Source organism: Chiloscyllium plagiosum, unplaced genomic scaffold (genome assembly GCF_004010195.1).
Source record: "Chiloscyllium plagiosum isolate BGI_BamShark_2017 unplaced genomic scaffold, ASM401019v2 scaf_7818, whole genome shotgun sequence".
Classification (NCBI taxonomy): Eukaryota; Metazoa; Chordata; class Chondrichthyes; order Orectolobiformes; family Hemiscylliidae; genus Chiloscyllium; species Chiloscyllium plagiosum.
Window position 1 is genome coordinate 1 of NW_025212066.1, and position 25,000 is coordinate 25,000.

The 25,000-nt window shown below is 42.9% G+C and overlaps 1 protein-coding gene across 1 annotated transcript; it reads right to left on the reverse strand.

The window, feature by feature from the left end:
• Window positions 1-802: 802 nt before the first annotated feature.
• On the reverse strand, window positions 803-24,477 carry LOC122547289 (acidic leucine-rich nuclear phosphoprotein 32 family member D-like; the record flags this gene model as incomplete). Its single annotated transcript, XM_043685939.1, has 6 exons — window positions 24,313-24,477; window positions 5,887-6,036; window positions 4,487-4,609; window positions 2,563-2,761; window positions 2,000-2,004; window positions 803-911 (listed from the first exon to the last, which is right to left on the reverse strand). Coding segments are annotated over exons 1-6 (640 nt in total), but the record flags the coding sequence as incomplete, so codon positions are not given.
• Window positions 24,478-25,000: the final 523 nt, after the last annotated feature.

Here is a 25,000-nt window from a genome sequence, read left to right on the forward strand (position 1 = left end):
TAAAACTGCATGTTTGGTTCAATAAGCTAAAGGGGGGGGGGGGGGGGGGGTTAGGATTTATGAAAGTATTAAATGAGATTTACAGGCAACTTGCGATAAACTTAATTATTGCTACACAAACAGAAAACACAAAATCACCTGCCCCTTTTCACTTTCTTTCCCATCAAATTCCCAAGATTGTTTTAAATTTGAAAATTTCCCAACAAGAGGGAATTCAAACTGTACTTGTCTGTAATATGAAGAGATTTAATTTTGTCTGACGGTACACTGGTTAATACATCAATCATTCTACAGTCACTAACCGGTCTAATGACAGTCATATAGCACATAATGGAACTGTAGTCAAGCAGATTAACACAGAGCACTACTAGTCAAAATTAAACCTCAAAAAGCATTGAAGCAAAACATCAGACTGATACAGATTACAGGCAGTCATCTCCAGTGTAAATAGATCTGTATCAACTTGCTATTTTACCCAAAAGGCATTAAATAAATGGGCTGTACATTGTCTTTTTTTTCAAAACAAAGGATCGATTCCAGAATCCAGTCAGTCCAATTACAAGTTTTCACGCTGACAAAGCCACACAAAAACAAAAAAAAGTTGCCAGCAGATGCTTGACAGGACATCCAGACGCACTGTGCCAGAGAGAGGCTGAAACCTTTGGGCCATCTGTTTGACCTTATGGATGTTGAGCCGACAAGAGGAGCAGCAAATCAGTGAATAGGGTTTGTTCCATGTTTCAGTGGTTACCGTGGAAACAGGATGGGATACTGAAACCCTGGGGTCAGAGGGGAGGCCAACCCCCCCCCATCTCCATCATAACGGGACACAGGATGTTGCTGGAAGACATAGCAACCACGTGCTCCTTGATGTTGCTGTCTAGGGAGATATTACTAAACCCCTCTTCCTCCTCCATTAGAGTTTCACTTTGCTATAGGGATGGAGCTTGTTGGATGCACCACATTTAAACAAAAATAGGGTAGCCTCCATATCGGATGGAAATCAAAACTGGTTGTTTGCTTGGGGTTTTTTTTTTTAAGATTAGATTCCATACAGTGCGGAAACAGGCCCTTCAGCCCAACAAATCCACACTGACCCTCTGAAGAGCAACCCACCCAAACCCATTCCCCTATTAGAATAGATTCCCTACACAGTGCGGAAACAGGCCCTTCAATGTTTACTGATTTATGTTTAACTACACTGTCGAGATCATCTTCAACTTTGCTCTTCTCACCTTTTGTTCAGGGCACTGGGCTGTTGTGGCAAGAACAGTTCCTGTTAAAAAAAACAGCAAAAGCCCAAAAGAATTGCGAACATTTTAAAATCAGAAACAAAAACAAAAGCTGCTGGAAAAACTCAGCAGGTCAGGCAGCATCTGCAGAGAGAATTCAGAGTTAATGTTTCGGATCCAGTGGTAAGGAAGGGCCACTCTATCCAAAACATTTAACGCCGATTTCTCTCCACAGTTGCTGCCAGACATGCTGAGCATTTCTGGCAAATTAGGCTCTGGTCCTCAAAGTTGTGTGTGCACACAAACTATTCCAGCCTTATATGAAGTAACATTTAGAGGCTCAAGGGGACTTTGGATGTGTGGAGCTTTTCTAAAGGCCTACAGGGTTAGAGGGGACCTTTGCACCTAGATTAAAATATAGAGTCAGAGGATGGAATCAAACCCTTCAGTCATAAGACAACATCAGAAATTAAGCCATTCAGCCCATCAGGTCTGCTCCGCCATTCAATCATAGCTGATACGTTTCTCAACACCATTCTTCCCATTACCTTTGTTACTAAAGAGCCTCAGTCTGAAACATACTCAATGACCTGGTCTCCACCAGCTTCTGTGGCAATGAATGGATAGTCCAAACTATCCACAGCAATAAAGTTTTCCAAACTAAACTAATCCCATTTGCCTGCTTTTGGTTCACATCCCTCTAAACCGTCCCTATTCGTATACCTGCACAAATGTCTTTGGAATGTTGTATCTGTTCCTGCATCTACTACTTCTGGCAGTTCATTCCATACACAAACCATCCTCTGTATAAGTTGACCCTCAAGTCTCTTTTAAATCTTTCACCTCTCATTTTAAAGTTCTGCTCTCTAGTTTTGAACTCCCCAACCCCAAGGAAAAGGTTTCTACTATTCACCCTACCTACGCCCCTAATGACTTTAGCAGCTTCTGAAAGGTCAACCCTCAACCTCTGACACTCCGGGGAAAAATAAAGTCCCAGTCTCTCCTAATGACTCAAACCTTCCAGTTCCAGCAATACCCATATAAGTCTTTCCTACACCCTCTCCAATTTAGTAATATCCTTCTTACAGGAGGGCAACGACAATGGTACTGTTGGGTGGGCGAGAGAGAAACAAACAATCAGATATTGGACAGGACAGATAGAGGTTTCCTGTTTCCCTCTTTGCTCCAAACGGTCCGTCAATGGTGGGTATGGAGTCACACCCAATTACAAGCCAATTCCTTCAGCGGAAAAAACAACTGGGGACAGGTCACAGCAACACACTGAACAAGGAAGAAAGGAGTTTAAAATCACAGAAATCTTGGGAGGTACCGTCTTCCTCATCATCGTCGTCATCTACACCCTCCGCGTACGCTTCAGTGTCCGAGTCCGGTGCCTCCTTATCTTCACGATCGTATCCATCTAGGTACGTCAGTTGCGGGAGAAACTTGAAGACGTTTTCTCTGTAATCGTTGAGGTTTGTCACCTCACAATTGAAAAGGTCTAGACTTCTCAGGTTATCCAATTTTTTCTGTAAGTTACAAAAAGGGGAGGGCAGGAAAGGGAGAGGATAAAGGAAGAAAGCCCACGAAAGCTTAGGTTTGAATCTGGATCACAAGACACACAGTTCAAATCCTTCAAATAGTAAGGCAGCCAGTGTTAAAAGTTAGTTTGAAAAACTGCTTCATGGACCCCATGAAAATTTCCTTCCAAATTCTTGAGTGGTTCAAATGACACAATCCTAAACAAATGATCAAACTACTGACTGAAATAATCTCAACATGGACCAATTTGCAGGTCACCAAACCCAAATGGTTAGCTCACTCAGTGAGCCAGCACAAGGATAATAGACCCAATGTCCTACTTCTGATCCCATGACATGCGTGAACCCCAGTCTTAACTGATCTTTCCCTCCAACAGCTTGCTCTTTGAGCTACATGCTGGTGCCACCAGTTAACAGCAAGCTCCAAGGAATATGGAGTCAACTCTGCAGGAGGACACCAACTTAGAAAAGTTTCAATTAACAAAAATAAGCCTGGGGTTACTCATTTAGGACAGAGGGGAGGAAATAGTTTTCCTCCCTAAAAAGGTTGCGCGATATTGAAATCATCTGCTTCAGAAGGCAGTGGAAAAGAGTCACTGAATATCTTTAAGGCAGATGTAGATTGATTCTGGGAAGGCGAAGTGGTTAGCGCTGCTGCCTCAGGAGGCAGGGACCTGGGTTTGACTCCAGCCTTGGGCGACTGTGTAGCGTTTGCACAGTCTCTCCGCGTCTGTGTGGGTTTCCTCCAGGTGCTCCGGTTTCCTCCCACAGTCAAAGATGTGCAGGTCAGGTGGAGGGGCCATGGTAAACACATAATTATACTGATAGCTTACTGTGGTGGGCCTGGGTGGGATGCTTTTCAGAGGGACAGTGTGGACTCGTTGGGTAAAATGGTCTGCGCCCAAACTGTGGAGATTCTACGATTCCCTTGCCTAATGGAAGGGCTATCAGGGGCAAAATGGAATACGGAATACTGACCACAAACTAGTCAGCCACGCTGTTACCGACCGACAGAAAAGGTTTGAAGGACCGAATGGCCTATATCTGTTCCTAATTTGTACATTCATAAGTAAACCATTACATATGGTTATTAACGCTGCACTGTTTTCAAAGCAGACTTCTACAAATTTTATAAATTTGAAACTCCAGGACATTAATTTTGGAAGAAGTGTTAATCTAAACATGCAGTCTGTTTTGTTGAAGAAGAGATTTTAACAAGAACAACAACAAAAAAAAAAAGGAGGTTGGTACTCTTTCTAAAAAAAAATGATAAAAACAAAAAATGCTGAAGGAACTCAAGGTCCGGCAGCAACTATGGAGAGGGAAGTGACTTCTGAAAGAGTCATGCAGACCCCAAAAATATTGACTGTTCCTCTCTTCACAAATGCTGCAAGACCAGCTGAATGTTTGTAATAGGTTTCTTTATAACAGTCTTCATCTGTAATGTTTTGCGCTGTTACCTTAATCATAAAAATCAGCTTTCTTAAAAAAAAGCTCACCCTACCAGTTAGATAACCCAAGGGGATTTATGAATCAAAAGGAGAAACATCCAGTGAGAATTAAAATATATTGAGAACCAGAAATCTGACAAGTTTGTGACAATAGTATTTATAGTTTTACAGATCAATAGCTACAGCCCACCGTAAATGGGTGTGTGAATACAATGGAGGTTTCAGCTCTAAATCAGTTGGAAACTTGGAGCAGGATACTCACCAGAGGTTCTATTGTGCTGAGATCTTTGATTTTGTTGCCGCTGAGGTTGAGATGTGTGAGGTTCGGACATTTTTCTGCCAAAACTTCTAGTCCGCCTGAGATTCTGTTATCGCTTAGCTCGAGCTATATGCAAACATTAAACACGCAGAGTTAGCCCTAACACAAACTGGGGGAAATCAGTACTTTAACCAAAATCAGGGAGTAAGGGAGGAGAGGTGTATTCAGTCCAGTCCATCAAGGGCATTCCATTTCAACACCACGTCTACACATTTGATCCTGGACCTCTCTTGCACATTGGAAAACGGGAATCTCCGAATGGTATCAATTATATCCTGGCATGGCACTCCAGAATTAACACAAAAGCTTTAACCTATCGCCACCAGAGTTCCAGACCATAGGGAGATTGAGATTGAGAAAGATAAAAATCAAGACTAGCCATGTACACAAGAAGCAAATCTGATAGAGCAGTTTAGCTATTCTTGATATCTGCAAGTAACAACATCTTTGGTACCACAACGTTCATGGAAATATGGAAAAAACATGTTCTACTGTATGTGCACAGCTGCTCAGTTGGCTGGATTGTGATGCAGCGTGACACCAACAGCGTGGTTTCAATTCCTGAGGTCAACATGAAGAATTCTCCTTCTCAACATCTCCCTGAACTGTGGCATAGTAACACTCAGGTTAAACCATCATCTCAAAAATCAGAGTGCACAGCCCTAACATGGAGACTTTAACATGACTGACGTACGAAGGGTGAGAAACAGGATCAGCAGTAAAGATTCTACCATCTACAAGGTAGAAGTGCGATGGAATACTCCCCACTTGTCTGGATGGGTGCAGCCCCAACACAAGAAACGTGACCCCATCCAGGACAAAACAGCCCACTCGATTGGCACCATATCCACAAACACTCTCCCTCCACCACCGACACTCAGTACAAGCAGTGTGTACCATCGACAAGATGCACTGCAGCGGTTCAGGAAGGCAGCGTGCCAGCACCTTCAAGGACAACAATGGACAGGTAAATAAAAACACCCACCTTCAAAAGAACAAAACAAACTGGGGAATGCTAGACACCTTTGAATTTAGTATTTAATGAGTTATAGAGACTGCTGGAAATGAGGATTAAAAACCAGCGGTGTTCAAGTTTAAACCAAGCAAACCAGCGCACTTTCACCAGTGGAATCGCACATCTGCTCCAGGGATACTGACTAGCAGGGCTACCCACGTACACATCTAATGATCAATTGGGCACGGGTCAAGTTTAGTGATCAAACAGTCTCAGGTGTCAGTCTTTAAGAAAACCCATCCAATAATATATCACCCTGGGGTGTGCCAGGTATGATGCCATTCATAAAGATAGAAGATATCAAAGCAGCCAGAAGGCTTTTACCCACCTTCTTTAGCTTGTTTAACTTTGGTAGGTTCGCGACGGACAATAAGCCTACGTTGATTGTGCTAAGAAATTCCAATTCTTCAAACTCATCTGACAGGCCCTCAATTTTGCCTTCATTCGAGCGACAGTTGTCAAGCACGAGTTCTTTCACCTGGGAAGACAGAAGCAGAATTCAACTAAAAACTCTAGTTCCTAGAAGGAAAGACTTTAGCAGGTATTTTACTGACAAATGCTCAGATAGAACAGCACAAGACGCTTTGAGGTTAGAGAAGTGGCCCTTTACATGCCCCCACGTTTCAAGTCAACAGAAATTTGCACTTCTCTTTGACCCTACAGATCTTGCGGACTTCCTGTAACCTGTTTGCAAAACATTGAGCACAAACACAGTTGAAGTCATCAATATTCCAGGCAGCTGGTAACTAATGCCATTCTGAGCTGCACAAGATAGCTGATCTGTAACTTTGTTGTACAATTTTAAAAATAATTTGCTCAAACCAGAACCAACTAATGTAGAGGGGAGAGAGATTAGTTAGAATCTGGTACTATCCAGTAATACCGTATACATCGTGGAATCAAGCAGATGTCAAGTGGAGCAAGCCAGCTGGCTCAATTACATGGTTTTCCCTGCATAATTATAGTTTCTAGGTGTTACAACCTCAGCACAACAGCAGTGCAAGGTAAGGAAGAAACGTAAGGAGATAAAAGGACAAGGGCTTTTGTGGTGCAACAGTAGTGTCCCTTACTTTGGGCCAGAAGATCTGGGTTCAAATCCCCACCTACTCCAGACACACACTGGTACATGACAAGGAGAATATTGTCCCACAAATTAATTGAAGAGAACAAAATACTTTCAGCAGCTTCTTTCTTCACCAGTGCGGTTCCCTTTTCCTGACCGTTTGCCACTGTGGGTTCAGTAATGGAAACTTCCATCAGATTCAGTCATAAGTTTAAATAGACATCCTTCTCTTATTTAAAAAAGGAGTATCATAGTTTACACAGAAGTAGTAAGCAGATGAAGTTTGCAATTCTGTTATTGAAGGAACTACATGGACTGCTGTCCAAGGTAGCCAGCCAAACCCAGAGAGAGTTTGTCACCAAATTCTTGATTGTGCGCACGGGGGGGGAGAAAGAGAAATGTTGCCTACTATTCATAATCAGAGGCAGTTCAAAATGGTCAAAGTGCCCAGCAGTGAACTACAAGCTGATGACGACAAGATCGAAAACATTCAAGATATTCAAAAAAAATCTTCTTCCTTGGCTGAGTATGAACGCGGCAGATCCTCAGACAGAGATTTGGCTTCCTGCAGTACATGAAGCATGTCAATTTTATGCCAATACTTTTCCTCCAGGGTGGAAAAAAGTGGAGCAGCTCAGCTGGCCTAGCAGCTCAGAGAGACAGCAAAAGGGCAAGTATGGACCAGTGTGAACTCTTCAGGTTGCAAAGAGGACTTGTATTGACATGGAGTATTGACGCAGTCCTCTCTCCACAGATGCTGCCCAACCTGCCCGCTCTCCATTTCAGATTTTAGCATCTGCACTACTTTGCTTTCATCATAGAGTACTGCAAATGAAATCTTTAAATCACTTTTGTGAATTAATTATTTCCTGATTTTGGGGTGGGTGCTTTTACCAACTTTGGGACCTACACAGAATAGAATTTCTGATAATCCATTTGCCACTGCTCCTTATTGAATTCTCTTGACATGCAAGTTGAAGGTACACCATTTTTAAACTGAAAATGGAACTTAAATGTTTGTAGTGAGATCAATGTGATTTATATATCCTGGATAATCCAAAACTGCCAGTTAGAAGTCTACAGCACAGAACCACCCTTTCGCCCATCAAAACTGTGCCAAATCAAAAACAACCTAATTATTCTAAAGAAAAACTGAAACTGCTGTAAAAGCTCAGTGGGTCTGGCAGCATCTCTGTGAAGAGAAATCAGAGTTACTCATTTTGGGTTGAGTGACCTTTCCTTAGATCTAAATTGTCCCAGTCCCATTTTCCAGCACTTAGCCCCAAAGCCTTGGCACTGTAAGTGCACGGCCAATCATTCTTCAACATTATGGAGTGTGGCTGACTCTACTGATTTTACAGGCAAGATGGCGACTAAACTGTTTTCTCACATCCCCTTTAAACTCCCTATCCCTTACTTAAATCTATGCCCTGGTCACTGAAACTTTATTGCTGGAACAGCACAGCAGGTCAGGCAGCATCCAGGGAACAGGAGATTCGACGTTTCGGGCACAGGCCCTTCTTCAGGAATGGACTCCTGTGCTTCCAGCACTAAATAATATTTCCCTGGCTGTAGAAGACTTTGTTTTTTCTTCTTTCCTTTTGATCATTCTATCTACTGAAAGTACCGATCCAGCTAAGTGAGATGATGCACTTGGACAGGACAAAAGGCAAGGGAGAGTATGATGAGCAGTAGGAAGTACTGAGGAGGCCCTTCTTCAGTCATTCCTGAAGAAGGGCCTGTGCCCGAAACGTCGAATCTCCTGTTCCCTGGATGCTGCCTGACCTGCTGTGCTGTTCCAGCAATAAAGTTTCAACTTTGATCTCCAGCATCTGCAGACCTCACTTTCTCCTCCCTGGTCACTGATCCCTTCAACAGAGGCAAAAGCCTATTCTTGCCAATGTCCTCTCCCCCCACTATGAAATGTTTAAAATTATGACCCTCCCCCACCCCTCAGCATTCTCTGCTCCAGGGAAAGCCACCCCAGTCTGTCCAATCTCTGCATAACCAAAACTCTCCAGCCCAGGCAACACCCTAAATCTCGTCTGCACCCTCTCCAGTGCTATCCTGTTCCTTCTACAAACGTGGATTCTAACACGACACACATCACACTAGCTGTGGCCTAGCCATCTTTTTATACAGAACAATTGAAACCTCCCTTCTCTTAAACTAGGTGAATAAAAGGTAAGCATCCAATCTGCCTTAACCACTTTATTCACCACGACTTTTACCTTAAGGGACAAGTGGACATACACACCAAGGTCCCTCTGATCCTCAGTACTTCCTACTGCTCATCATACTCTCCCTTGCCTTTTGTCCTGTCCAAGTGCATCATCTCACTTAGCTGGATCGGTACTTTCAGTAGATAGAATGATCAAAAGGAAAGAAGAAAAAACAAAGTCTTCTACAGCCAGGGAAATATTATTTAGTGCTGGAAGCACAGGAGTCCATTTGCTCACAAAAGCTGCAATGTCGATTAATGACCAGATAATCTGATCTAGCGATGCCAATGGCAGCATGGTCAGTACACCAGGGAGAACTCCTGCTCATCTGGAATCTGTGCAATCTTTTACGCCCCCCAGAGGAGAAAACAGTGTCTTGGTTTCACACCTCATCCAAAAATGATGCAGCTAGCAACAGTGCTGCACTCACTTGGTACTGCACTCGTGTTGCAAATGAGATGTTGGAAAAGCATAGCAGGTCAGGCAGCATCAGAGGAGCAGGAAAACATATGTTTTGGCCCGGAGCCCTTCATCAGGAATGTGGGATGCTGCCTGACCTGCTGTGCTTTTCCAGTAACACACACACACACAAACTCTGATTGTCAGCATCTGCAGTCCTCATGTCTGCAGTCATGTGTCAGTCCTAAAGTGTTGAAGCGGGACTCAAAGCTACAACCCATCGACTGTGAAGGGGAGAATGTGATCCAGCAGGAGGTCCGGCTGACATCGAGGATGCATTTTCATAAATATACCAGAAGTCACGCAATACTGGGTGCGTGTAGCAGTGGCTGAGGCAAACAAGTGATAGTTAAAAGATGCATTAGTTCAAACCAACTTTCAGTAAAGGACAAGTCAGCCATGAAGAACTCTGTTCAAACCTTGACAGCCCAGGGAGATGCTCACAAAGAACAACAAATTTCTCAAGGATAAACAGGTAAAACCATATTAATGTGAGAAGCAATGATCAAGAGGGAGAGGTGGAAAACAGTGGTGTTAGAAGGACTATCAACTTTATGGAAATCTATGAACATAGCCCAGTAGAAACCCTGTACAGAGTAACCAAGAAATACCTTCTCAAATTCTTATCAGCATGTTCTAAAGTAACATTTTCTTGATCTCTAACACCTAGAGGGGAAAAGCCAAATATAAAAAGACCCTCATGGTTACTCCATCACCCAGTAGGATTATGGTTTATCCCCCAGATAAAACAGGGCTTTCTTATTTGATCTCACATGCATTCCCTTCACTAACCAATTTGAAGCATACTTTGGCCAGCATAGCGATTCAGTGGTTAACACTGCTGCCTCTCAACACCAGGGTCTCTGGTTCGATACCAGCATCCGGTGACTCTGTGGAGTTTACATGTTCTCCGGGTGCTCCAGTTCCCTCCCATAGTTCAAAGATGTACAGGTTAGGTGGGCTGGCCATGCTAAAATTGGCCATTGTATCCAGGGACACGCAGGCTGAGTGGATTAGCTATGCGAAATGCAGGATTACAGGGATAGGGTAGGTCTGGGTGGGATGCTCTTCAGAGGATCAGTGTGGACTTGATGGGCCAAAGAGCCTACTTCCACGCTGTAGGGATTCTCTGTTCAAAATGGAGTATCCACAGGATAAAAGAATTCCAAAGATTCTGGAATGGAGGTGGTTTATTTGTGGAGGAGTAACCATGAGTATAAATGACTAAAGGCTTGAAGGCGAGATAGAACCAGTTAGCTCTCAGCATTGCAAAACAACAAAAATATATCAATCAAGCATGATGTGCATCTGGTGGGTTATGAATGTTATGCAAAGGCCATAGAGAAAATGGAACTAAAGTCAAATAGTGTAAGGTTGCAACAATCCGATTTGCAAGATTATGTAGAAACATTTCATGTCCCAACGTATTATGAAATGGACATCCTGATAGCACAGTACACAACCACACTCTAAACTGTGGCTTCTCCCCGTACAGCCAGTCTTGCAAAAAATCTCCAGCCTCCCTTTAAAACAGAAAATCCAACCAAAAGAGGCTGCAATAAGTAGTACTAACCACAAAAGAGCTTTTACACAAATAAAAAATTACCTTGCCCTCCCAAGCTTTAAAAGTCCATGTTCACAAAGTCACACTTCAGTAAGAGTCACCATCACCTTTCAGAGGCAGCAGCCAGGAACAAGCTCACACAAAAGACACTGCAGTACTCAAAAATTCACCTTCATATTCAGAGGCATGCTTCTGTGACCCAGGGAGGGGAGGATGGACCCACACACTACAGGCATGGCTCCCCAGCCTCATTTGATACCCATTGTGTACACACACACACACCCCCCAATGGGGGTGAAAGCTGGCAGTTCATCCTCACTCCTCCACCTACCATAAGACATAGCAGTAGGCCATTCAGCCCATCAAACCTAGATTACTTAGTGTGGAAACAGGCCCTTCGACCCGCCGCAGCATAACCCACCCAGACCCATTCCCCTACATCTAAAACTACGGGCAATTTAGCATGGCCAATTCACCTAACTTGCACATTTTTGGATTGTGGGAGGAAACCTGAGCTCCCGGAGGAAACCCACGCAGACATGGGGAAAATGTGCAAACTCCACGCAGCGTGTCGCCGGAGGCGGGAATTCAACCCAGGTCTCTAGCGCTGTGAGGCAGCAGTGCTAACCACTGTGCCACCGTGCCGCCCACCTGCTTCATTCAATGAGATCATGGCTGATGTGACAGTCCTTAAATCATCCTGCCTTGGTTTTCTATCCCAGTGACTGGTCTACCTTCATGATGCATACTACATCCCTCGTGTAGTGTCCCTACCCATAGACCAGATGGTCTGGGTTCAAGTCCCACCCACTTCAGGGAGGTGGTGTAATAATATTTCTGAATGAGTGGATTAGTTTATTTTTCTAAGTTACTACATCACTGGGATTGCCCTCAAAATTAATTCATCACCCAGAGAGAGAGAGAGAGTGAGGAGAGCTCTGTGGAACTTCTTACTACAGAAAACAGGATCAGAAACATGGTAGGGTTTCACCCAGGAGTTGGATATAGCACTAGAGGTTAAAAGGGATCAGAGGGGAGGGGGAACAAGCTGAGTGCGATAGAGCCTGCTCCACATTTCAATATGAAAAAAAAGGGCTGAATGACCTACTCCAGATTTTCTACATCTTATTAGTTTTAATGTTATTTCAGTGCTCAGCCAGGAACCTCCCATTCTGGGACTCCGATCACTGAATGACCTCACCTCACCCGAGCATGCTAACAAACAACACCTGGCCTCTTACAGATCGTAGATTGTAACCACTCTGCTGCTTCTCAGTGTACCCCTTAGTTGCTTAAATTCGTTTTGTGTCTCTGAAAAGGCTACCATATACATCCATTTTGGCCCTAACCTGTCTCTAAGTGGCTCATTTACCAAATCATATTTGGTAATGTTCTGTAGAGCACCTGTTGGAGGTGGTCACATTAAAAGTAGGGGTGATGTCATTTGCATGGTCTATTATTTACTCATTTAAACTTCCTTAGTCAGGTTTGGAAATGCAGATGAGTTATTGGGGCAACTCAGTCCTATGATCTGTTTACATGAGCATCAAGACAGAACAGAATGTATTGATTTAACAGAAACTGCTTCAGAGGCTCAGTAATACTACAACAGGCAGAGCAATAACAAGCTCTTCCTATCCCAAACAAAATAGCATTTCCCACTTCCCAATTGCTCGCCATGCGGATTGCGGAAGTTTGACTGTCAACTCAAACACTAATTTTGGAGCAGCTGACTGCAGGCATTGGAGAATTCACAGGTCACCCATGAACAGTTAGGTAGATGGGATCCACGTCGCCAACAATTAGCACCAGGTTACAGCAACTGGGAGTTTACAGGATGCAACTCTGGTCCCCTCATCCCAACTTAGTAGGGAGACTTTTAATTTGGAACACTCCCCTTTACCAGAACTTTTCATAAGCCCTTCCATATTACCTTCAAATGTTTGATCAGATGCAGGATAAAGCTCAGCACCTTCCTTCAGAATGTGCTTTAAAAATACATTTTGCCTACTGATTTGAGAGAAGACCGGTCAGTGACAGAGATAGAGAAGGCCAAAGAGTCTTTCTGAAGCTCAGTTATTATTGTGATGCAAGCACAGCAAGCTTCTCTGAACATGGTCAGAGCTTGGCATTTTGCTTTCAGGCATCAGTCAACGGATGAGTATTGTCTGGGGCAGGGAACGTCCCTAATTTTAGGCAAATAGCACTGTGAATGATTTACGTTCACTCAAGGAGACCCTCAGTTTAATATCATATTCCCCAACTCCCTCTGTACAGCACCGGGAGCATCAATCTGGGTTAAATCACAACTTCAACCCATAAATCTCTGAACTCAAGGTCTCTCGCCTAAAAGCAAGGTGGCCTCCTGTCCCCAAGAGAGACTGTAAACCAGCACAATAGGTACAGGAGTAGGCCATTCTGCCCTTCGAGCCTGCACCACCATTCAATATGATCATGGCTGGTCATCCTTAATCAGTATCCTGTTCCTGCCTTATCTCCATAACCCTTGATTCCACTATCCTTGAGGGCTCTATCCAACTCTTTCTTAAATGAATCCAGAGACTGGGCTTCCACTGCCCTCTAGGGCAGAGCATTCCACACAACCAACACTCTCTGGGTGAAGAAGTTTGCCCTCATCTCTGTCCTAAGTGGCCTACTCCTTATTTTAAGCTGTGTCCTCTGGTTCAGGACTCGCCCATCAGCAGAAACAGGTTTCCTGCCTCCAGAGTGTCCAATCCTTTAATATCTCATACGTCTCAATCAGATCCCCTCACAGTCTTCTAAATTCAAGGGTATACAAGCCCAGTAGCTCCAATCTTTCAACATAAGATAGTCCCGCCATTCCAGGAATTGACCTCGTGAACCTACGCTGCACTCCCTCAATAGCCAGAATGTCTTTCCTCAAATTTGGAGACCAGGACTGCACACAATATCCCAGATGCAGTCTCACCAGGGCTCTGTACAGCTGCAGAAGAACCTCTTCACTTCTATACTCAATCCCTCTTGCTATGAAGGCCAGCATGCTATTAGCCTTCTTCACTACTTGCTGTACCTGCATGCTTGCCTTCATTGACTGGTGTACAAGAACACCCAGATCTCTTTGTACTGCCCTAACTTGACTCCATTTAGGTAATAATCTGCCTTCCTGTTTTTGCCAAAGTGGCTAACCATACATTTATCCACATTAAACTGCATCTGCCATGCATCTGTCCACTCACCTAACCAGTCCAGGTCACCCTGTAATCTCTTAACATCCTCCTCACATTTCACCCTGCCACCCATCTTTGTATCATCAGCAAATTTGCTAATGTTACTATTAATACCATCTTCTATATCATTAATATATATTGTAAAAAGCTGTGGTCCCACTGATCCCTGCGGTACCCACTGGTCACTGCCTGCCATTCCGAAAGGGAGCCGTTTATCACTACTCATGAGATACCACCAAGCAGACCCACATCACAAAGCTCCATGCAGAAGCTTTGTAGAGAGCCTAACCATTTTTGTTTTCATAAAGGATCACTATCGGTTTTCTGTATTTTGATGTTAAGTAATGCATACCACTGGTGTTAGACAAGGTACAGGGGAGAATGAGAGGCTTTAATGAGGTTTGAACAGCATTACTGCCCAGTTGGATCACATGACTTGATCCTGCAGCTGATCCTGAAGATATTTTCTGAAGATCAACCCAGAGATGTATTATGTCACACCTCTGGAGGGGGCATTTAAACCCAGTCCTCATAATCCAGAGGCACAGGCACTACCACTGTGCCACAAGAGCCCCATTACAAATATTTTCTTAAAATCAACCTGCTCAGAGATGTTATATTACACAAAACCAATCCAGGCAACCAAGTAGCTCAATGTTTCAATTGCCAAATACCTACACTTCTAGACTAAACTTTCAAAAAGGCTGAACAGCAATAAACATTCAAACTGAAACCTAATGGCCTGGATTAATTTATCTGCCAAAACGACATATTTAAAACGGTATACACAGAATTCTAGCTTGTTAACAGTAATTAGGGACTCAACCCCACTGGCTCCAAGACAGTACAGGCCAAACGATAGAGACGGGTTTGGAAAAACAGCTTTTAAATCCCTGTAAAAGCTGTCAGGTACACAATCTTTTATGCCATATTTACAAACCACAGATAATTTGACTCTCTCAAAATTTCATCAATGGGTGAAGTGACTCCCACAAGGTTTTTACTCCCATTTTTGTAACAAAGGAAGCCGATCATTACAGCACTTTTTTCAAAACCCCATCTCCAGAACTCCTTGTTCTGACTATTACATATGGAAAGAATCAAACAAGTGGAAACTAAAAATATTTGGGAGTGTGTGTTTGTGGGCAAAGTTTAAAAAAAGTGTGGTATTTGGCAACTGAACATCACAACCTTTTGTAAAGAAGGGAGCTTCCCACCTGATCATTTCAACTACAGCAACAGAGAGAGACAGCTGCATTTGCAGAGTTTGAGATAAATAATTTTCCACAACACCGGCTTTGCTGGAACCAACATTCCGGAGATGGTTTTTCCACCTCTCCCACAATTTCCCCTAAAATGCCTAAACTCTGGCACATGCCCAAGAACGGTGAATTTCTGGGCGATCTGGATTCAAAGGACCCTTGCTCCCAACAGCAGCACGGGCAAGGAACTCTGTCTGGGTCAGATTCATACCCAGGCTCAGCACATTCAAAACAAAGCACTCCGTCAAACTTACTTGGCAGAGTTTACAAGATTTTGTTTTATAATCTGAACAGCAGAGACACAGCATTTTAGGTAAACACGCGCCCCAGCAAATGGCCACGCAACAAACTGAATGAAATGGTTGGCCATTAAAAAAAAACAAGCAGAAGAGCTGGCTCAGAAGTTTCTCCAGACTGTACTTTCTACCCAACCCTAATGCACTACGCTGGTAGTTTAAACATCACAACTTTTCAAATCACTTCCAGTCTCCCCCACTCCCTAAAGTCAGCACAAGCCCCTTCAGCCACCTCAGACCTTTGGGGAAAAAAGGCAAGAGGTCCGAAGTATAATCGCCACATCATCTTTGTCGCTTATTGACCATCTAAAGACATAATTCCCTCCCCCACCTTTTAACCAGTTCCTCAAAACCTGTTTGACTAAGCACTTCCTAACCTGCTTTTGAGAGATTGTCAGATTTTGCTCAATAAGACATTCAAGGATCGCGACAGGATGTTTGACTTGGTTACATGGTGCACACTACTGCTATCACAGACCAGGCCAATCTACACTCAATATTAAACAGCTGTCAGAAAGAAGGTTTCCCTCTTTGCTCTGAAAATCAAACCATCATCTTCCACACTAGGTGTTAGTTTGTCACATCCGTGATCGGTCTAGTTCATTTGTTGATATCTTCCAAGACTTTGAACATTTTCTCGCAGGGATTACATCTGCAACTCTGTTTAAGACAGTGAGGACTGCAGATGCTGGAGATCAGAGCGGAGTGTGGGGTGCTGGAAGAGGCAGGCAGCATCCAAGGAGCAGGAGAATCAACATGGAGCATAAAGCCCTTCATCAGGAACTCTGTCATGATTGTTAGTCGGCATTCCCCTTTGTGTTCAAGCAACTGTGGGGTAATGCAGCCCAGTGATACACCCATGCCTGCCCTTGCACTGCTGCAGAAGTTGATAAAACCCTGAGCCTTAACAGCAAAGTGGATTTAAAACACAGCCTGAGATAGCAGTCACGGAGTGAATGGACATACTAAATCCTCAAGTCCACATCAAGTTGCAAAATTCCAAAGACCAATTAGGAGAATCACCACGTAGACCAAAAAGTAGCCAGGGGAAACTGATACAATCTTAGGGTTTAATCAACTGTATGGGCAGATCCTTAACCCCATCACCCAACCCCTCTCTAAGATCATTTCCAACTTGTAAGTGCTGCAGGGTAAAATCCACCATTTCACTCATTTCAAACAATGAGTAATTCACACAAACCCTCTTCCACAGCAGTGTGCAAAGACACAGTTATTCTGAAGGAAACCTCCCCTGAGGAAGTGGTTTTATCAGGATGTCCAGATACTAAATGAACCCAGGGCTCAAAAGATTTGGCACTGGATTAATTCTGTACTTTAAAAATCAAGTATCGAGAGCCGACATGACCACCCCACCCACCCTGCAAGATTAACTTCCTGATCAGACCAGAAGAAGAATTCATCAGGCCATTTGGCCCATCTTCCAAACACCATCTACTGCCTCAGCTCTAAACTATGAGGTAACACTCCACAATCTTTTTTCTTGCCAATAAATCGAGTGTTACTAATGTGAAAAAAAATCTAAAAGACACTCCGAGCATTACAGAACATGAAACTGAGGTACATAAAAAAAATTAAAAAGATCAGAGCCAAAAGCTTGCTTGGATAGGTAGATTAGAAAGGAAGAGTCTTTATCAGAAGAAAAAAAAAGGACAGTGAGACTGTAAGACTAAACCTGAAGGCACGGCCTCCAAACGGTGGAACAATGACGTTTGGGAAATTACAAGGGGCTATAATTAGAGGCAGAGATCTCGGAGGGGCTGTGGGCTTAGAGAATTATAGATAGGGAGTGGCAGCCAGACCATGGATAGATATGAAGATGATTAAATTAAAGATGTTAAAAGCAAAACCTTGCAATATCCAAAGTTACACCGCAATCCTTTTGCTCAGTAACCTTTCCACAATACAACCATTGCCTTCACTGGATTTTTGATCAGGTTCTAAAACACCTACCGCACCCCAGTGTAAAGTTTCAACCAATCATATCCAGCATGTGGGAGAGACAAAACTTCAAGCTAGCAGTATCAAGTGGATGCTATGTGGAGGTCGAAACAACTATACATTCAGGGTAAATAGTTTAATTAATTGAAAAGCAATTCAGCTAGATTGGAGCTTAAAAAATAACTTCTGCGAACTGTCAACAAGCAGCACAAAGAACATACATAAAATGAGAATTTTTGTTTTAAAAAGAGGCAAAATGGCATTTGAACAGTTCACTCTTGACACCCAAGGTCTGCACTCAAACTCAGAATACATCTGCTGGTTTGATTGAAGTGTTCCCTTTTGCAGATCTTGAGGGGAGCCCATCCAACCCTCTCAAATGTTGACCCTCAGGGCACATTTTCTGAACTTGCTCATTATTAGTAGCCTCAGTGGGGGAGGGGGTGAAATAAAACATTACCCTTGCCCCTTCTTGCATTAGCAGGTGATGTGGAGATGCCAGTGTTGGACTGGAGTAGACAAGGTCAGACATCACAACACCAGGTGATAGCCCAACAGGTGTACTTGAAATCACAAGCTTACAGAGCGGTGCTCCTTTGGCAGGTGAAGTCCGGACCTTCTGACGAAGGAGCAGTGCTCCAAAAGCTTGAGATTTCAAACAAACCTATTCTACTTGCCTGGCACCAAGAGGGTGCTGGGGTCCTAGTCATCCCCATCTGGGATCAGATTGCTACAGTGGCTTCCTGTCAAACAACATCTTGATCTTAAAACGCTCACCTTCTCCATAGCTTTGCTCCAACTCTAAGGCACCACCACAATTCCGATCTAAATCCTGTCTTGAACACTTTCCAAATTTCATTACTTCACTGCTTGTGACCATGTTGTTTAGGCCTGGAGCTCGGAAATTCTTTCCCTAACCCCTCTGCCACTCCCTTTACTTGCTTCCTGAAGAGCTGGAAATGTGTTGCTGGAAAAGCGCAGCAGGTCAGGCAGCATCCAGGGAACAGGAGAATCGACGTTTCGGGCATAAGCCCTTCTTCAGGAAGACTTCCTGAAGAGGCTCTTTAAAGCCCAGCTCTTCAACTGCCACCTTTTGCAGCTTATTGTTCTGAATTAAGTTGTATGTTGTTAGGTGGCACTACGTAAATGCAAACTACCATTCAAAGCTGACAACACAGCTAAGGAACGGATAACACGTCACTCTCAGTTACAGCATAGCTCCTTTGGAATGCAAGACCAAAAAAAAATTGCTTTCCAGACATTTGTGAGATTTTTAAAGAAAGTTGGAAAATGATTGCACAATTCTAAATGGCTGTATCAAAACTACGTTAATGACTCTAATATTAGACTCTAATATTGAATAGCCTTTACCAGCGCCCTTCAAATCAAAAACAAACCTCACACAGACAGTGTGTGAATTCAAAACTTGTTGAGTACCAAGTCCACATGCATTGCTTGGGATAGGTTCAAGTTAAGGTCAACAAGCTCACATTACAACAACAAACACCAGTATTTGTATGGTATCTTTAAAACAAAATGAAGCATCTACAAGAACTTCAAATCAGAGTGATCAAAATATACTTTGACAGAGTCAGTCAATCACAAATATACTCAAGTTATTTCGAAGATTCTTTTCACATTTAAAAAGGAAATGAGATAGGCAAATGGAGTTAGGCAAAAAGAGTTAGGTAAAAAGAGTTAGATTAGACTCCCTACAGCATGGAAACAAGCCATTAGGCAATACCTTTAAGGTTGGGCCATAGGATTAGGTCAAGCAGAATGGGAGGCGTCTCACATAAGGATATCCGTTCTGGTCTCCTTTCCAATTTCCAGCATCCATGGCATCTTGCTTTTGGTTTAATTCACTATCACTTTTCTTTCTGATGGGACTGCATTTGGTTCTTCCACCTTGTTCACTGTGTTCCATTTCCCGGTTTATGTGATGACATGATAATCCAAAAACCAGCTGTTTTTACAGCGACAGTTCTTTCACAGGCAATTGTCACTGGCTTCAACAAATTCCTATTGGATTCAAACCTAGACTTCTGCCACTTCTTTGCATGGTCAGAGGGTTCTCTCCTAGAAAGAGGTCTATTGTTCCTGGTGCAGTCCAACATTTTGTGCGCGCATGTGATTAAACAATCTCATCTCCCTCAGGCATGCCAACTGATCCAACCTCAAAGTTGCCCTGTTGCACGTTTACATTTTGTTTTTCCTTGTTTTTAAGATACAAACTTGATCTTCCTTTCAAAAGAGAAGGATCACAAACTTCATAGACTCATGGACATCAACACTCCCTCCTGCAAACCCCCATCCACCCCTTCGCTATGAGTACCTATCTTTCTGGAGCTGTATCCTTATACTTAAAAAGCGTCCCTGATGCAAGATCATTGACCAGAAATCATGACCCCCATTTCTCACTCCAGAGATGCTGCCCAGTCTGCCAAGTGTCTGCAGCACAGATCAGCTGGGGGGGGGGGGGGGGTGAAAGGCTGACTTTAGTTTCATGCAATTCTGTACCAAAAATCAGCGACCTCTTGGAGAACAAGACCACAGTGGTGGATGAACCAGAAACTGGCAATGTCACAATACAGGTGCACAGTCAGTGCTTCTGAAACAATGTGGCTTTACCCCAAGCTAAGCAGCAAAAAGACAGTGTTAGTTGCTGCTCAATGTTGACACCAAGTTCCCAAAATGGAAAGTGTTCCATCTCCCAGAGGGCATACCTTTACCAATCCATCCAAATATTCTGTTACATTACCTCATTTCATTTTAACGTATACGTATTGCAGTCAGGTCAGGTTTGCTGCTTCAGAATAGACTGCCACACAACATCGTAACCTCATCAGGAAAGAGATCCACCAACTGGCCACGGGATTTAAAAACTTAAAATATATAATCATTTTAGGATGGTTTCCACACAGGCCAACTAATCAAATCGTTAATTAGGAGGCAAGTCAAGATATGTACATCGATATCCTAACTCAAGGCCCAACACTTCCACATCCTGTTTCATAATAGTCTAAACATCCAGGTGCAAGTCTCTGCGATAGTATCAAGCCAATGCAATACACAAGCTACACTCGATCTAGGTAACACATCATACCAAAGAGAAAACATTACATGTGAAAGATCTACTAGAACATGTAATAAAAAGATGCAACAATAATATACAAAGGCTTGATCTTGCCTCCAAAAACATAACTATTCTAACTTTCAACACTTCTGAATTTAATGGTATACAATTCTATCCCATTGATTTTTTTAAGACATCAGTTTGTAATGCACTGATTATAGCAACACATGGGTTCACTGAAATCCAATATTGTAACAGAGATCCCAATTTGTTGATACCTCCGTGAGACTCATGTGGATGGGGGAGTGGGATGGAGAGAGAGCATGGAGAAGAGGAGAAAACCAAGTTACAATTGCTGCTGGAGCTCTACAGAGGCCAAATGAGTGTCTCAGATCACAACCCCAACATTTTAAAGGCAACCCTATTTGAAATGGCCCCAGTACAGTGTGTCTGGTATCAACAGCACTGTCCGAAACAACTCAAAAAAAAACTTACCACTACTCCCATGAAAGTCCATCTGAGGATGGACTCTATTGGACAGAAAGTAATGACAGGCACATAAACCTTGATCCATAATAGAGTGCTGAATGCTAATGTATTTAAATATATAAAAGCATTTTCCCAGCATTGACACTACTTTTAAATAAAAATTAAGGTGGGGTAATCTCAGCAGAAAAAAAATCTCAGTAAGATCACAATTTGAGCAGTACATCTGATCACCACAAACTGTTCTGAAATTACTTTCTCCATTCCAGTTAGTGGCAAGTTACTGCAGAATAAAACGGACACTAGCCAAAATCTCAAACTAGTCTTTTCTCTCCAGATGTAGAATGATGCGCTATGTACATCCTGTGTTTTATATTTGCATCCTAAACCCAATGTAAGAAGTTGACTCCTCATACTGTCTACATCAGCAACAGTAATTCACACTTAGGTGACGTTGGAGTGGGTACACTAAACATCCCATGACAAATTGCCAACAATTTAGCGACCACAAAATTAAACCGAATACAAATTAAAAAAAAACACAAAACGCGAAAAATCTGGATATAGGAGCTGAGTTATGTAACCAGCGTGCCAAATTGCAGGCAATACGGCCTGTTCTTGGTTTAAAATATGCATTATAGCATCCGAACATATGGATAATTGACCTATTGTAATGTGGGATTAAAATTCGGAACTAAACGAAACACCACAAACTCGGAAGGAGACACCTCACAGGGGCGTGCGTGGCTCATGCTTCACGTGTCCGAGTCTCATCCCTTTCCCAAGGCTGAGGGAATGAGGATTCACAATTCTCAAAAACTATAATCAAACACGCAGGCCACCAATCACCACCGCCTCCAAAAAAAAACAACACACACAGCACAACCCAGCAGCCTGATCTGCAGATACGTTCACTGACAACACAATGTTTTGTTTTGGGGAGGGGGGGGTAAGAAAACAAATTATTAAACATGAGCAAAAAATCCACACAGACATGCCTAGAATAGAAAAGGCACCACCCCATAACAGCAACTTAAAAAAGGTGGTTATACAACGAGCCCACCTCCTCCAAAACAGGATGGGGACGAGAGGGGAGGGAGGACCCTTGGTGACCTTGCTTGCTGGCTGCTCCTGATAGAACGCCGAATGTTGCGAAGTTGCAGAGTTCCAAATTGGAACGTTCGACACCGCAAATTGTTACATCGCCTTCCACACAATTGCTACATTACAAAATGGCAACCCCGGCCAAAGCAAGGAGGCAAACTTTACCTGGGACTGCGATTTCACATGATTTTAAACATCAGCTTTGACTTTTACAATTAAAAAAAACAACAGCCACCACCCTCAGCTCTCCTCCAGCCTTCTCTTCCTCTGGTCACAAAGCAGCAACTCCCGGATCATGTTTATCTCCCCCGCCCCCAGTTAAAGTTGATCTTCTCCCTTTCCCTCCCCATATCTTAATTTTCTTCAAGCCGGGTTAATAAAAAAGAAAAAAAAATGATGGGCTCAATTTCCCCAATGACGCAAGCTTACTGTATTTTCGTCCTTGCATTTTTTTTTGGGGGGGGGGCGGTTATCGTTTTTCTCTCGTTATCTTTTCCGCCGGGCTCCACCGTAGCCCCTACAGAGAGCCGAACACACCGGTCCCTATAGTCGTCCCTCCGCTTCTACCCTCCGGGTTAAAATTTATAAAGAAAGCTCTAAATAAAAAGAGCGCGGTATTTATGTTCTTCATTTCTATTTCCAAGCCCTGAATAAAATGGCGGCCGTCCTACTTAATGCTGGTTCGGGTCCTGCCAACGCGGTACAAAGTTCCAAAGTTGGCCCCGATTTCTCAGAAGGCTGTGTCGCTGACACCGAAGAGGATTGTGGCTTTTCCCCCCCTAAATCGTTAGCACTTCTCCCTACCTTGCTCCGTCTCTCACCTCTCTGCCCCCTCCTCCAAATAAAAAAAGGTTGAACAATCTCGTAATTTAGAAAAACATACATACCGCTTAAACTGCCCGCTTAACTCTTACACCCAGCCTGCCCTGTTTTTTCGGCGATAGTGTACCAACGTTACAAAAACATCAACGAGGTAACGCGCAGCTATTCTCTCCCCCCTCCCTCCCATTGGAAACCTGCTAGGATATCACGGCCACAGGCAGATAATTTAAAGATCAAGCTATTAAGAAAAATGCAATCATTTCTACCCCGCAAACATTCTAGGAAAAAGATAATATTTTCAATGCAATCGGTAATTTAAATAGACGAGCCTCCCCCTTTAAGATATTTTTTGGGAAAAAAAACGAGTTCAATAACCAGATCAAGTGAGAGAAAACCAAGTTTTTGTTCCAGTCTGGATTACTCGAGTTTAAAATCTTTCGGAAGCCGAAATTTGCAGGTTTAAAATTTAAATTCCGCGTCTCTTGTGCATTTTAAACATATTTTACAGTAGCCAAAATGATCCACACCAAGATCTCATGCGCGCGTAATGCAGAGATTCATGTCAAACAGCAACTATTTTTGTCCCACAAGGTCTTTCGCTCATTCTAAAGATTTTATTTCCAAAGTTAAAATAAACGGGAAGCGTAAATACCTCAAGAAAAATCAAGCATGGGATTAACCTCAACCGCACAGTCCTGTTAACCTCGGACTGTTGTCTATCATTGGAGTACTTTGTAATTTAGAAAAATATCCGAGAATGGGCGCGTTCATGACTATGAAGTTGCAAATATGGCTCCCCATTCTCCCTTGATCACCGACTGGAATATCTCCATGTATCTTTATTATTCAAGTTCTTTTCACGCGTTTTGCAAACTTCAAACGTTTCACTTTTTCTAAAAAAAAGATGAAAGTTTGCCAAGCACCAGCAATATTAAGTAATCAGTTTCAAAGACACTTGCAAAACTCTTGGTGCATTTCATCCAATCCAACTGAGGTTACAGTCCATGATGATACTAACAAAATTTAGCAGTTAAAAAGAGCAAATAAATAAATATACAAACATAAAAATAGAATATTCTAATACATTTGCAACCAGATTCCTGGGAGAGCAGGTATGCTAACTGCTCCATGTATAAACAGACAGGACCCCACAACAACTATTTCTCCTCTTAAAAAAAATCTAAACAACATATTTTTTAAAAGTCTACAAGTTTCTTTTGGACAAATCTTACATCTGAAGGCGTTCTATTCCGTAGCTCTAAATTAATTCTTTTCGGCATATCCATCTTTGCCACCAAGGCTGATTTACAATATGAAGACAAACGCTCTGGTCACCAAAATGCTGTTTCACACAGGGAGAAAGATCCACTTGTAATACAGACTAACGCCACTACACCGCCCAGCCAACCCAACTTGATAACTAACTCCAAAGAGGGGCGGGGACAAGGCTGCCTTGACGGACGTACCAGTCCGCGAGTAGCATCCCTCCAGCTCAGGACATCCCCCAATAAAAGGACGGAAGCAGAGGCCGGGGCGGGAGCTCCAAGCTGTTAAGTTCGGTTGCAGCTAGGCTTTTTCAATGCATTTAATAGCCCTTCACAGGGAAAAGCATGGTGGCAAATGGCGTCTTTTAATATGGGTGAAGAAAAATCTTATCCCCCCTCAAAAGCTCAGTTAAAACTGGATTATTTAAAAAGCAATGTTTCTTTCTCCCTCTATAATAACACTTTACACGTACAAAAGTACAACTTCTGGTCAAGCCAACTAAGTTCCTCGCTGTCAGAAGTTCAGCTTTTTGCAAATGTACATTGATCGAATTGAGAAATATACGGGATCGAAAATAATTTCTTAAAAACTTGACAGCAATCAGACGTTGTTAACAACAGCTCCATAAAATCCTTAACACTGATTCTTTCAAAG